Source organism: Adiantum capillus-veneris, chromosome 25, assembly GCF_014529385.1.
Source record: "Adiantum capillus-veneris isolate H3 chromosome 25, ASM1452938v2, whole genome shotgun sequence".
In the NCBI taxonomy this organism is placed as follows: Eukaryota; Viridiplantae; Streptophyta; class Polypodiopsida; order Polypodiales; family Pteridaceae; genus Adiantum; species Adiantum capillus-veneris.
The window spans coordinates 104822706-104837009 of record NC_140955.1 but is presented as its reverse complement, the minus strand read 5'-3'; the positions used below and the strand labels follow the sequence as shown (position 1 = coordinate 104837009).

The 14304-nt window shown below is 40.7% G+C and overlaps 1 protein-coding gene across 4 annotated transcripts; it reads left to right on the top strand.

Annotated features, from left to right (window-relative positions):
* The first annotated feature begins 2041 nt into the window (after positions 1-2041).
* Positions 2042-7797, top strand: UBP25 (ubiquitin-specific protease 25). Of its 4 annotated transcripts, none has more exons than XM_086499543.1 (10): positions 2042-2905; positions 3372-3861; positions 3940-4015; positions 4126-4218; positions 4836-4922; positions 4999-5942; positions 6090-6224; positions 6616-6796; positions 6865-6983; positions 7512-7797. In XM_086499543.1, exons 1-8 carry the CDS (start codon positions 2731-2733, stop codon positions 6734-6736), a joined length of 2121 nt encoding a protein of 706 aa, XP_086355669.1. In that variant the 5' UTR covers positions 2042-2730; the 3' UTR covers positions 6737-6796; positions 6865-6983; positions 7512-7797. The 4 variants fall into 4 exon arrangements, with proteins under 4 accessions (XP_086355669.1, XP_086355668.1, XP_086355667.1 ...); XM_086499542.1 differs by having other exon boundaries at positions 7403-7797; XM_086499541.1 differs by having other exon boundaries at positions 6865-7221; positions 7403-7797.
* Positions 7798-14304: the final 6507 nt, after the last annotated feature.

The following is a 14304-nucleotide window of genomic DNA, read 5'->3' as shown; positions in this document are numbered from 1 at the left end:
AGTCTTGCTTGGTGGGTGTTGCTATAGAACATAACAAGACATACACAGATGGTTATTGCACCGATTACTTGCGGGAGGGAGAGAGAGAGAGAGAGAGAGAGAGAGACAGAGACAGAGAGAGAGAGAGAGAGAGAGAGAGAGAGAGAGAGAGAGAGAGAGAGAGAGAGAGAAGAAGAAGAAGAAGAAGAAGAAGTGTATTTATTTGATATATAAATATGATGATCGAGATTGAGCATGTACTAGTGAGAGAAAAACATGTAGCTAAACTAAACTTAAGGAAAAACAAATTAAAAAAATATAGAAAGTATCAACACTATAAAAATTAAGCTGCATTGTCGACTTGATAGTCGTATACGGGTTTCATCCAATCGTCCAAGTCAAAGGACAATGTTTGTGTCAAGCTACCTAAAACCAATGTGAATAGTTAAACACTTTGTCTAATGAAGCATCATAGAGTGAAAATGCTAATTATATAGTGCATGTCATGCAGAAGTACCATACAAATGTATGGTGGAGAGTTGGCATTGTGGTCTCTCCAAAAATTATAAGAAGCGAAAGCCGTGCCCTGCCCCCTAGGCTTTGCATAGAATGGAAAATTGGATGTAGATAACGTACCTTGGAGTTTTGTCAAGCTGGAGTCGTGGTTGTGTAGTCGAGCTGTCCATTGTTGTGAATATATGTGCTTTCTGTGTCACAGAAAACAAGAGTTAACATGAATACAAAAGATACATGAGATATATTTAAAGGGAAGCAGAGATAACTTTATGCTCTATGTCATAGATGATGTAGGGTTTATTGTAGTGACGAGTTCTCAATTCATAAGCTCCGTTGCAATCACTACAATAGAATGGCTCAATTAGTAGGCTGTGCATACTGAGTCAGGGGTGGCTCATTTTATCGATAGCAATTCCACAAATTTTGCCATCGTGTCGACTATCCATTGCCTCTTTGTTGTTCTTCTTTAAACTTAGTATGATGCTCAAGCTCGTTCGATTCTCCCCCTTTCATGAGGGACAAAAGGCCCGGGACATACTCTCTTCGTCTTTCGTATTTTCTCTCACGTCAATCTTGTCTACCACAATCTTCATCATGGTGTCGATCATCTTTACTGCAATCTCCATCATCATCTCTAGAAGACTTTTACTGTCATGTGGATTGTTGTGTTCACTTCTGCTATCATATCTACCATCACCATTGCTTCCGTGTCGTTCCTCTCCTTTCAATTTAGCTTGATGCTCAAGCTCGTTTGATTCTCCCTGTGTCATCAGGGAGACAGAAAGCTCAGGGAAGGTTGAGATCTGCCGGTTTGATCGTATGCATTGTTTATAAAGCCTAAACTTTGCAAGATCAACTATGGTTAAAATCATAGGAAGTTATGATGGCGAATGCTGGTGGTTCAAGACATAGTCAACCAGGACGGCTTCCACAGAGGAACACGTAGCAACGACTGCCGTCGCAACTATCAAGCCCATCTACATGGGCTGATTTGGCAGCCAAAGGGATGCTGGTGGTCAGAATGCGTCCTAAGGGGGGGTATGGCGTTCAAGGGTGGCCATTGGAACTGTCGACAACATGTTTTACACACAACTTTGAAGGTGGCGTTGCAATCTTCCTGGCCACCTAGGGTAGCCATGACAATCTTCCATCTGTCGCCTGAGGACCCTTGCACCCACCTTTTGCATCCCAGCTGTGGTAAGCCTGCTCTTGGGCCTATCTGCTGGGCGAGGCTGATGAATGATGAGCAGCCAATGATGATTAACACTCTTTCAAAGCAATCAGTGTTGGCTTCCAGCTCGTACTCTAAAGCTTTCAACCAATCGTCGCCTCTCTGCTGTTTTGACACCAAGCGTGAGTTGCTTTTCTGCGATAAGATGCATGCAGCATGAGGTCGTTATTAAAAGCAAGCTTGAGATTGATCTTGGCCATGCGATTTGGCTCGAGGGCAATTGCCAAGCGATCGCTTCTGCGCTCTAGAAATTGCAAAAGTATATTAGGCTTCCCAAGTAATGATGCCTACAAACTTTTACTGGTCGGTCGGTCGGTCGGTCAGGCTTCGACGAGACGGTTGAACTGACTAGCGGCTCATTAGGTTTAGGTCATCCTACCGTCGCCACCAGCTTCTTGAGCCATCGATCAGCTTCTCTTACGATCTCTCCCTATCGGGCTGTGCGACACTGCGACGGCCCCGCAGCTTCGAGTGATGGAATTTTTTCCGCGATCGACGTCCCCTTGAAGACGATCCGACAGCCTTCCTTTTTGCGCAGAGTTGTTCCGAGCACTTCCATCAGCATACGCAATTTTGGTCCATCGAGATTCACAGTTCTCCGAGCACTTCCTCCCATCGGCACGCTCGCTTAGATCTGAAGAGTCGTTTTTCTCCATCGCTCCGAGTATCCAGCGTTTTTGAGCTTGATCCGTGAAGCTTACTGACGAGAGTTGTTCCTGGGCAGCCAAAAATCCGTGCTGTTCACTGCTAACCCTAGAAGGCTGCTAGCCTTTGAAGACCGCTGTCCATTTTCCGGGGTTTGATTTCATTGAAGAGAAGCAGTGCAGACAGATATCAGCTATTGGGCTTGCATGATTGCAAGATTTTACTGGAATTTCCACCTGTCAGATTTTTGGAGTTGACAATCACATTTTCCTTGGATTGAATGTAGCTATGCGTCTTCAAGCTCAACATGTGTAATATTCTCCTGCCCACCTCATGCTTTGGCTCGACCCCAAAGTCGCATGGCCAGTGGCATAAATTTGGAAATGAACTGGCTACCCTTGCAGGCTCGGAAAGGGTGTCCTCTGGGTCTCAAAAATCTTGGAAACAGTTGCTACCTCAACAGTGTACTTCAATGCCTGACTTACACACCTCCGTTGGCAAATTTTTGTCTTCGAAACCATCACTCTTCATCATGTAAGATCTTTGGAAAATATAATTTTTTATTGAAGTTCATGTTTGATTAGTCTTGACAATATTTTATCGTGCTTAATTGCATTCTATAATGAATCTCAGCATGAGATGCTGTGACACATCAACATTTGAACAAGTTTGTCTTAGTGGGCCTTTGTTGAACCATACTGAAGAATAACATCAACTACAATGGAGTTTTTTGTACAGCAGAAATGATTGTCACAATAAAGCAATGAGGAAGGTGTATTGCATTTTGTTACTTGAGGCTTGGCTCATATGAATATTTGGAATGCATGGATTTGCCGTTCTTTGCTATTTCAGACAAACAGTCAAGTCTGATAAATAATTGAAGAGATTTACATTTTACTGCAGATCTACTTTGTTATGGCCTCCTTTGACATGTTATATGATTCGATGAGTTGCCAATGTTCTTTCACGCTCAATTTTGACGCAATATGCTTTTGTGCAGGTTCATTTACGAATAGCAGCAATAGTTCCATTTGCCTTTTCTGTGTGGTGGAGAAACGAATTGCTCGGTCCTTGAGTGTTGACTCAATTTCTGAGTCTCCTGCCAGGATACATAGCTGTCTCGCTTTGTTTGCCAAGCATTTTCGCCAAGGATGGCAAGAAGATGCCCACGAGTTCCTCCGATATGTCATTGAGGCCTGTAACAATGTGTGTGTGAAGCTGCACAAAATAATCTCTGCTTCCAAGCTGAGGACAAGGCAAGATAGTCAGAAACTTTTGAAAGAAGAGCCACGAACTGTTGTGAAGGACATTTTTGGTGGCATCTTGCAAAGTCAGGTGAAGTGTCTCTCTTGCAAAACGGAGTCAAACAAACTTGACGAAATGATGGATCTTAGTTTGGATGTCTTCAAATTAGCGTCTGTGAAGGATGCGTTATGCCGTTATTTTCAGCCCGAAGTTCTTGATGGCAGCAACAAATATAAATGTGAGAAGTATGTACGCATCTGATGCAATAAGCTTCTTGTTACAATTCTAACAAAGCATGGGCTTACTCATTGACATCATATCAGGTGCAAGAAGCTTACAGTGGCAAAAAAGCAGATGTCAGTTTCTCAAGCACCAAACGTACTGGTCGTTCAATTGAAGGTCAGTGTCAGTGTGATGTGATACATAGATACTCCTCTAAGCCCTTTCACGCTGTATGGAATTTTCTATAGTGATACTCATATCAGCATTTTTTTCTTTGTCGCACACAGAGATTTGAAAACTTTTATGGCGGAAAAATTGACCGGCATATCAGCTTTGAAGAAGATTTGGAGTTATACAGTCACATGTGCCGTGATAGTCAGGTAACTCATTTCCAGAAGGTCCTCAACTATGTTTCTTTAGGGCATTACCGGGCAAAATCTCTAGTATGCCAGCTGTTGTCAGTTACCTGGTGTCTTTATTTTCCTTCTCGTGGCCTGATCATTTTTTCGTGTTTGGCTTGCTGTGCTTAAGTCCCTTGTTAGGATTTGGAGGTTGACTGAGCTTTTCTTAAAGCATGCTGTCCAGTGCAACTGCAGTATATGGTTTGCTTAGATATCTATCATGTTTCTTTTGCAACAGCACCTTGTCCATGCCATACCCCCTTAGTTACTGTATAGCCTCTTTGTCTTGGCGATGAATGAAGCAACCTTTTGTTTTCAGTTTGTAACTTGGGCTTGCGAATCTTTTGTGGCAAGTTTAATTTGGACAGTATGGTCTCTAATATTTCAAAATTCAAACTATCAGTAAAAATCTTTTTATATGAACATGTTTGTGTAGGTGCTTGTTTTGTGTGTGTGTGTGTGTGTGTGTCTTTGTGTAGGAAACATTTTCCTTGTCCAAAATTAAAATAAGTGTCATCTGCTAGGCTGCTTCTTGTGAGCCCTTTTATTTTTCAGGATTGCTAACCACAAAGGTTTTTTGGCCACAAAATTTGTAGGATCAAAGACCTGAATACGTTTTGTATGCTGTCATTGTTCATGCTGGTTCTTCTCAAGACTGTGGCCACTATTACTCGTATGTGAAGGTAAGGTATATAGATAAGTGCCTCTGTCCAAAGATATTGTGTTTGAGGTTATTTATGGAAAAGGCTTTTCTGGCAGGACATTCATGGAAAATGGTTTTGCTGCAATGATACTCTGGTTACATCTGTCAGTGCTAAGTCAGTCCTTTCAGAGAAAGCATATATTCTTTTCTATGTGCGGAAAACCACCAAGACAGTTTTCAAAGGCTCAGCAGGTTTTCAAAACGGCTTTGCAACAAATATTACAACAGAGAACACCAAGGTAGCGCCTGCTATCAAGGAATCGGCTGTTAAGGAGAACAGTGTCATTCAAAAATCACTTATTTCTTCAGGTTGTGCTGCTAGGGACTCCAGTGTTCAGCAGGTAAGGTTCAACATAGTGAAGCCTTGTTCTAACGGCCAGGCCAGGAAACCCTTTGGTAATGATAATGGAAAAGCATCAAACGACTTGGGGCATCCAAAGAGGATGTCAAGTGTGACACCTGTTGATACTAATGGGAATATGGAAGATTCTAGAAACGCTGAGATTGATACTGCCGAATTTCATAAGCAAGAGGTTGAAAAGCAGAGTCAGTGTATTAGTATTGGAAAGCTAAAGCCAGGCTGTTCTCAAAATGTAGGCCATCACGTTGTGTCTAGTATTGGAAGACGGGGACTAGAACTTAAAGAGAATGGTCATTGTTCAGGAGCCCCTCTCTCGGCTCGAAAAGGGCATACTGAGGCACTTTTAAACGGTGCTCACGCAGAACATGTCCCGAAATCTTGTAGTAATGGACCATTGGCACAAAATGCATCTGTACAGAAAAGGGTAGGTGCATTGTCGTCCAATGGTCATAGTGAGAGGAAGGAGAAGTCAGATGGAAGTCTGTCCAATGGTGGAGGGACAGGAGACTTGCCCGACAGATCTTGTGTGAATCAGGATAAGCATTCACAGGGGATGGTTGCTGAAACATTAAGTAACCATGAAACGCCAATTGAGAGAAGGCCTTTGGAAGTTTCCAAGTATGAGGAATTGAAGCTTCGGTGAGTATGATGCTTGTTTTCTGTTGGTTCTAGGGTTGTCTCAGTAATCTGAACTTCCATTTGTTTTCCAAACGTTTACGAGTTTGCACTTGCTTGTTGCTGAATTGCAATTTCTTTAAAAATGGTATATTGGCTTTATTTATGCAGGCTTGCAGCTGACAGTCGTGAATGGCTGCTACAATGTGGCTGGTGTGATACTGTGCGAAATTCTTTCAGACAACTAAAAAGATCACGCTTATCGCAAGATTCTGAGTGCACAGACGAAAAAAGGAAGACCTCAAGGTAAGCTGCTAGCTTGAGGTTTCATTGCTGAGCTTTTGTTTGCTAACATCTATTCATATAAGGAGGTAACTCGAAGTTTCTTGATGCATTCAGCTCCCTGTTAACAAGATATTTTCCGTGTTGTACATTTTGTTCAACTAGTCTTTACCTTATACACTCGTTCCTATGATTGTATTAAGTGCACAACATATTGTTCCGAAATGCATTGACACCAATAGCGTGATAGGGCCAATGAAGGCCATGCATAGCCACGACTTTGTCACTCAAGAAATGATTCAGGCATATTGACAGCATCTTTGCTACATGTGTAGACTTGCTTTACATAAGACCACATGTTTTCTACCTTTTAACGCGAGCTCCATTCATTGGTTCTTTTCCCCCCATCTGGCAGACTTGAGGTTTTTGCGAGTGTCCATGATTCACTGCGACAGAAGGTACCCAACGAGTTGAAAGAGCACTTGGTGAAACAGCTGCATGTCCACTTTGCATCTCAAAGACTGAAAGGCAGTTGAGTGAAGAACATCGATCTCAGAGGAAAGCGTGTTAAACTTGAAGAAATGTTTAACTGCTGGGTATAAATGCTTTTCACAAACTTTCTATACCACTTTCCTGTCAACTCTCTCACCATTTTTATTTCCAGGGAACAAGGACAGAACAAGCAAAGTTGAAGGATTGATGTAACTGGATGCCAACTTTAATGAACCATTCACTACATTCAGATATAGCAAAATAATCTTCCATAATTACAAGCAAATAGGGGTAATGCCATCCTTAACAGCTTTCTATCCTTGTTTGCCTTTGTTCTGACGAAGGATTTGATTTATTTCTTTTTTTGTTGGGTATTGTACGAGGATGAGACCTGTTGTTGACACCAATTTCCCAAGATGACTCTCAGTTAGATTCATTTCAAATTTTGGTGTTGTTCGTACCAAATATCCAGAGAGGCCGAGAGCTAAGGCTAGCAATTTACCTTGCAAGCGTCTTGAACTTTTCTAGAGTGAGTTAGGGTTGTTTATCCCATGTCTTCAGCACACTTGTGGGACACTGCGTACCCTACTCCTTTCTTCTTTGCTTTTACTTTTTTTGAATGCTGGGTTTGGGGAGGGGACTTGCCACTTTCCTCCTTGTCACTTACTTGACTTCCCTAGGTGTCTCTTATCCTGCTAATTTGTATTCAGGTGATGCCACTAAGATTAGACGTTGGATTTTGATGAGGATGTGTGGATCAAAAGCACACTTCTGAAGTCCTATTATGGCAAACCTTAGCTGATTCCAAATGCTCTCCAGGACCTTTGCATGGCTGCAGATCTGAAGTTTGATACAAGTGTTACAAGCTTGGTGTAGCGATGCGGAAAGGTGCATAATTACAACTCTCCTCATGCTGTCGTCAACAACGCTAATTTGGAACTTCCCTTTTATTCCAAATTGCGATTGATCTAACACTGTTGCATGCGGGTGTGCTTCATTTCTAATACGACTGATAATCTTGTTGCGTTTAAACGCTGCCTAACTGGGTTTTTCTTTTGAATTCTGTTAATTTACTCGAATAAAGAAAAGTTTGGGTTCAAGTTCATGCATGTGGGTCTGGGTTTGAGTCTGACATGATGCGATGAGTCCGTGTTTGAGTCTGACAATTTGGCACCGAACCTGTTGTCCATGCATAGTTGTATTGCTTCAGTCCCTTTGTCTTTGAGGCCCTTGTCAACACAGCTATAGGCTTGTAGAACTCGTAACATCTGTTTTGTCTACTTTTATCTGACCTGAGGTAACAAGACTCTCTGGAATGCTGATGTCAACAACGCTAATTTGGAACTTTGCTTTTATTCCAAATTGCGAATGACCTAACACTGTTTCATGCGGGTGTGTATCAGTTCTAATATGATTGGTAATCTTGTTGCGTTTAAACACTGCCTAACTGGGTTTTTCTTTTGAATTCTGTTAATTTACTCGATTAAAGAAAAGTTATGGCTCAAGTTCATACATGTGGGTCTGGGTTTGAGTCTGACATGATAAGATGAGTTTGACAATTTGGCACCGAACCTGTTGTCTAGCTTATAGTTGTTTTGCTTCAGTCTTTGAGGCCTTTGTCAACACAGCTATAGCTTGTAGAACTCATAACGGTTTGTCTACTTTCATCTGACCTGATGCATCTTTTTGCTGTGTGATTGGAAAAGTGGGTTCTACCAAGGTTCTGTCAGAACCTAATAGTTTGATCTATTGAAGTGGCTGGGTAAACCACATGTGAGCATGCAATTTCCATTGCGGAGAATGGTAATGACAGCTTCTTTAGGACTTTGTAATTGGAGGGGCATTGACTTTTTGTGCTGTTTTGTGCTTTTCCCGTCTCTTTATTATCTGCATGTCGGTTTTGCACTTGGATTTGCTTAGGTCTGACATGAGCTTTGCGAAAAGCTTTTTGAATGTGACTGCTCTACATGTAAGTTAAGAGAATATTGTTGATGGTATGTTGCCTTTACTTCGAAATAATCAGGCCTTCAGTCCTCAATTATCGCTGGCTTTTTGAGCAAGGTCATGGATAATGATGCTGTCTGTACTTGCAGCAAATGTCGCACTATTGCCGGGCTTTAATTCGCTAACAGCAAATAAAATGAGTGGATGGGTTGTATGTGAATGAATTCACACGAAGTATCAAAGAACTGCACTCGTCACCTCAGTAGGTGGGGATTAATTCTTAGTTTGTTGCCACAGCTTATTCTCATTGTCAAGCCCTCAAATGTTTGGCAATATCTCGACACCCTATGCAGAGAAAGTGCCAATTTCTGATGTTGGGCAGTCTACAAAAGAAAAGTTGAGTGGTTTATTTCCGCGTGATACTTGTAGTGCTTGTGTTAAGTTTTTGATATTTTTGTGTGTTCAAAGTTATTTTTCTCTCTGTAACCTCATGTAATTAGGGCATTGTTGGATTTGAGAAGGGGCAATGTACCTGGTTTTGTCACCAAGCGGCATGTGCTCCATAGGTTAATTTGCATCTGTTGATATGGAGAGAAGGGGGCTCAAGAATTGGGTGCAAATGTAAGAGAGAGAATTGTCTTGGTTTTTTCAATCTCAAGAATTAAATAAAAGATCCAACAATGATTTGAAGGTTTTTACTTCTACAACCATCATTGAATAATCTCCAAAGCTCAAAAAATTGCACAAATCTAAATTGTATGTCATATTTTGTAATGTATTTATTTATTATTGTACAAAGTTGTATCGTACTTTACTGCACAATCATATAATGGCAATTGTGCATTTTCCATTGCCTTGCAAGGTGATTGAAAGTCCTCTTTGCAGGACACGTTGACTTTGTAATTGTTTCAGGGAAGCGTTGGTACGGGTGTATTATCTGATATAGCTACTAAGATGTTTGAACCCACATTGGTTAAAACGGGTGATGAGATTTACATTAAAGTTGTACATATCAAGTTGCAAGCGGAGCTAGTTGCACACTATAGCCTACCTGGTGATGTTGGCTAATATAGAAATAATCAATATAGTATGGCACAGACAGGCCATATGAATGATATCACTTGATTGTATGAAATTTGTAGTCCTGTAGGCTTGCATTCCTCTAGTGTGGCCATCTTTCATGATGTTTTGAATTACTATCTTGGTATGTTTTGAACGCTAACAAGCACTGTTGCTTGTAAGGAGGTGGAATTTTTGCTACTTTGGCATGACATTTGTTGTATATAAAATTATATTGCCTTTATAACACTATAACCTTGGTCCTAATAGAATGGCATTTGGGTACAACACCTCCTCATTGTGTGAGCGGCTTTATTGAAAGAGTGATGACTCCTTCAATCCACGTTTGTTCTCTCTTGGTTTAGTTTGTTGTATGCAACAATGTACATGTGGTCCTTTGGTTTCTCGTGCCTTTCACGTGTCTTTGTATTAAAATAGATGAGCCTAGCTTCCTAGGCTGTCAAAAGGTGATGTTCCTCCGTTTTGGAATATTACCCTCCATCCTTTAATGAGAAGATTATATTGTGGTTACACATTATAAATTGTTCTCTAGTTTGTCATAGATCATGCATTTGAGTTTGGTGATTTCGATCATTGGTGAATGACATTTTCTCCTACTTTTATGTTTGTTTTTGGCCTTATAGTTCTTATAGTGGAACCACGAAAGGACTATGGTTACGAGGATGTTATCATGTGTTTGTGCTTGCTCACGTGTCCTCCCCGTGGAGCACTCTTCTTAGTAAACTTGGATGATTCCACGAAAGGAAAATCATGATAATCACATAAAAAATCTAGTAATGTATCTTGGAATATCTCATTTTCAATGAGAATACTATGGTTATTTGGAGATGTAAATATTCGTCCATCTCCCATAGGTGCTCCCTTTCTCTCTACTTTTATTGTCCCTACCATTAGCTGTACTTAAAGTCGGAAATGGTACCGAATGAATTGATCTTTAGAAAGTTTATTAATAGAGTGTTACTATCACATAAGTGATGGATCTGATGATCCGTGAGTGCAACGGAAGGGAAGGAGAGAAGGGGAAGGGGATGTAGAGTAGACACTATGTTTGGTGGAGTTATAAGAGGGAAGATCCCTCTCGGTAATTATAACCAATAATAGAATGCAAGAGGACAAGCGTCCAGCTCCAATTCGGCCACGAGGCTTGAAACCCCGACAATCTTCCACTTGAAGGCTAATGTGATCCAAGTGGTTAAAGAATGTAGGGGCTATTATGTATAAATGTACAAATGTGAAGCATGCCTCTAGCTTTACCTTACGCCATCATCTCTATGCAATGTGCGAATCGCTATGAGGTTGAGCTCTTACTTGGAGCATATGTTGGGTTTTCATCCGCGTGAGCTTCGACTAACTAAATGCATTTGCTCGCTAAAATATCTCGTATTACATGATACTTGACCTCTACGTGTTTTGACTTGGAGTGAAACACGATATTCTTTGCTAATGTAATCGCACTCTGATTGTCGTAATGTAGCACTAGCGTTTGGTGTATACCCAAAACTCCCACTAGACGAGTTTACTACACAACTTCCTTACTGGAGCTAGAAACTGCAACATACTTTGCCTCTGTGGTGAAAGACGAAATGCAATTATGGATACATGATCTTCAAGAGTTTGTCGCTCCAGTCTTCGATGGTTTGTGCTATATAGCACGTATTGTTCACATTTTCTTTCTCCTCTTTTCAAGCAGTTTTCACATCAAGTGCAACATTTACCATGGCTGACGACAACGTAGATGTATTCAAGATGTTTGTTACCGAGGACAGATTGGATGGGAACAATTACTCTGTGGGCTTAGACGATGCAACATGTTCTTGTGTTGAAGGGCGTTTGTAACATTGTGCAAGGCATTGATGTATTTTCGGATAGTGCCATGTGGAGGATGTTGCAGGTTTTGCTACAAGGATTACTACTGTTAGAGCCGTTTTGTCTACAGTTGAGCAATCTCGTTGGGATTTAAAATATACGCATGCTCATGCATTGATTATGGAGTCGAAGATTATGCATGAGGAAGATGATATGGACACTTTCTTTGTTGGTGTCGATGATATCAATGAACAACTTATTTCTGTCGGTGAAGTCATTTCAGACAGTTCCCTTGTGCAGAATGTTCTTGATGCCTTGTGAGATTCTTACGAAACTTTTGCTAGTACTTGGAGACTTATGATCCAAGAAAATCTTGAAGTTGTCAAGTTTGATACATTATGCACATTGCGGTTGCAAGAGTCACTTTCTAGAAAAACCAGGATTAGACAACGTGTAGTTGAAAAGACCTTTATTGATGCTCAAAGAAAAGGTGGTAACAATAATGTAGCCACTTCTCATGGTCCTTTCGCTAGTGGTAAATCACTTGCTACTAATGCTCCTGCTGGTATCAATTCGTTTGGGAATTCTAGTGATAAGGGAAAAAAGAAGATGTGTTGCCATTATTGTAAATCTAATGATCATTTGATCATGCAGTGTCTTTAAGTTGAAGGCCAAAGAGGCTAAGAAGAAAGAGGGTGGTTCCAGTGCAAAAACTGGTTCCACTACAAATGCAGCTATTGTTGAGTTCTGTGAAATGAGACTATGATGCTAATGTTGATACAGAATGGGATTTTAGTGCAGAGTGTACCTATAATCCTGCTCTCCCCATGATACATGCATGTCAGTTGTTGCAGATTCACATGTGTGGTATTTTGACAGTGATTCTACAAAGCACATTACCTTACATCGTGATTTGTTCACCTCTCTTGAGTCTGAACTCATGGGAATTCAGTTTCTTGTGCCAACAATGCCTCTTATCCGGTTCAGGGAGTTGGAAATATTGTGCTTATTGTTGCAAATGGCAGTTTCTTCACACTTGTTGATGCATTGTATGTACCTGGATCAAGAAGAATCTTTTGCATGTATCTGCACTTGCTAGACTTGGTCTTATTGTGAAATTTATGGATGACAGATGTACAGTTCATGATCTCAGTTTTGGTGATGAGATTGTTGCATCAGGTAGTTTATGTCGTGGGTTGTATAAGCTCACTTTGTATGACAAGTGTGGACAGAATTTTGCAAATGCAGTTGTGGATTCTAAGGCTATTTCAGATGCAAAACTTTAGTCTAGCTTGATGTAGTAAATACTCAATTATCACAATCAGAGTCACATTGTCAAGAGCAAACTCAACTACTTAATCAACTGTGGATCAATAATGTGGTTACACTACAAAACAAGAATGAGGCTTATAAAGCCCTTGGGCAGCGAACAGAAATGCTTGGAATGGAAGTCAAGCTTGAGCAATGGCAACGTCTAGAACTCTCTTGGATTTATGTAGAAAGAAAAAGGCTACCAAAGGGAAATAGCACACCTCAAGGAAGAGCTTAGGAAAGCTCAAGAGGAAGTCAAGTCTCAAGTATCCACCTCCGAGGAGGACCAACAAGAGAAAGCCATGGAAGATAGAGATGAGAGAGTTACCACAAGATGAGAGGCTATCATTTCTCTTTATAGAGAGCTTGAGCAATAAGAATCAAGAAGGAACTACATTCTTGAAAGCATGCATGATTAAAGCAAGTCACTAGAGAGGCTTTATCTAGTTGACAATTGTAAGGCCTACGAAGAGGCGACGTAAGATGCAAAGAATGTGATTAGTAGCACCTCTTCTATGACAAATGAATCCATGACAAAGCGGAATGTTCAAACTCCTACCATGCCGAACATTGATCAATTGGCTGAAGAAGTGGTAAGGAGAATAAATCAAAACTATAGATAGAACCCAAATGTACAACAATAACCAATGAGGAGATGTGACATGTGTGGAGGGTACCATCCCACCCAATGGTGTAACACTCATCCAAGACTAATAGTTGTGAATGCACAATGTATTTTGAAGTGGTGTGATATTGAGCAGAAATGGACCAATCTTGAAACATGTGCTGTTATAACAAGAGTTACGTGAGGGAAAGTCCATATAGACCTTTGAGGGTGCAACCAACACTATCAAGATACCAAATATGCCCAATCAATGCAGCCCAAGGGGGAGACAAACCTCAATTAATGTTGGGTCAACAACCTCCTTTATCTCAAGAAAATTGTGCGATAGTAAGGTATACACATTCTGTAGAAACATTTGCAAGTCAGAGAATGCTACTGCCAACTTCATATTATGAAGAGAGAATTGAATCTTATGAGAGAGAAACCAGGAGTAACATGTAAATTGACAAAGTTCATCCTTCTTGGATTAGTACAGATGATGTAGCACAACCATCATATGTTATGCAACCAATGAAGAATCATTTTATGATGGACAAGAACACTCATGTTTATAGCCAATCAAAAATATAAACAAGGGGATACCTGCCTAGGTTAGGATAGCCAATGGGGGCTTCGTAAGCAACTGAACAGGTAGGTCAATGCTATGAATGTGGTGGTGATCGTTGTGCAAGGAGTTGTTCACACATGTGAACGTGTAAAGATTTTTGGATATTGCGACGAATGTGCAATCAATCATGTTCTTCAGGAGTGTCCAAAAAATCTTGATAACAAAGGAAAAGCAACAATAAATATCACTGGGATTTTTTCGTGCTCAAATGGATCTAAAATTCCTACAATTTCAGTAAA

Excerpts from the sequence above, each read along its gene's own strand:
- UBP25 (XM_086499543.1), top strand. The coding sequence starts at position 2,731 with ATGGCCAGTGGCATAAATTTGGAAATGAACTGGCTACCCTTGCAGGCT. Across the intron at positions 4,016-4,125 it reads TACTGGTCGTTCAATTGAAG|AGATTTGAAAACTTTTATGG; the intron begins GTCAGTGTCAGT and ends TGTCGCACACAG. Across the intron at positions 4,219-4,835 it reads ACATGTGCCGTGATAGTCAG|GATCAAAGACCTGAATACGT; the intron begins GTAACTCATTTC and ends CAAAATTTGTAG.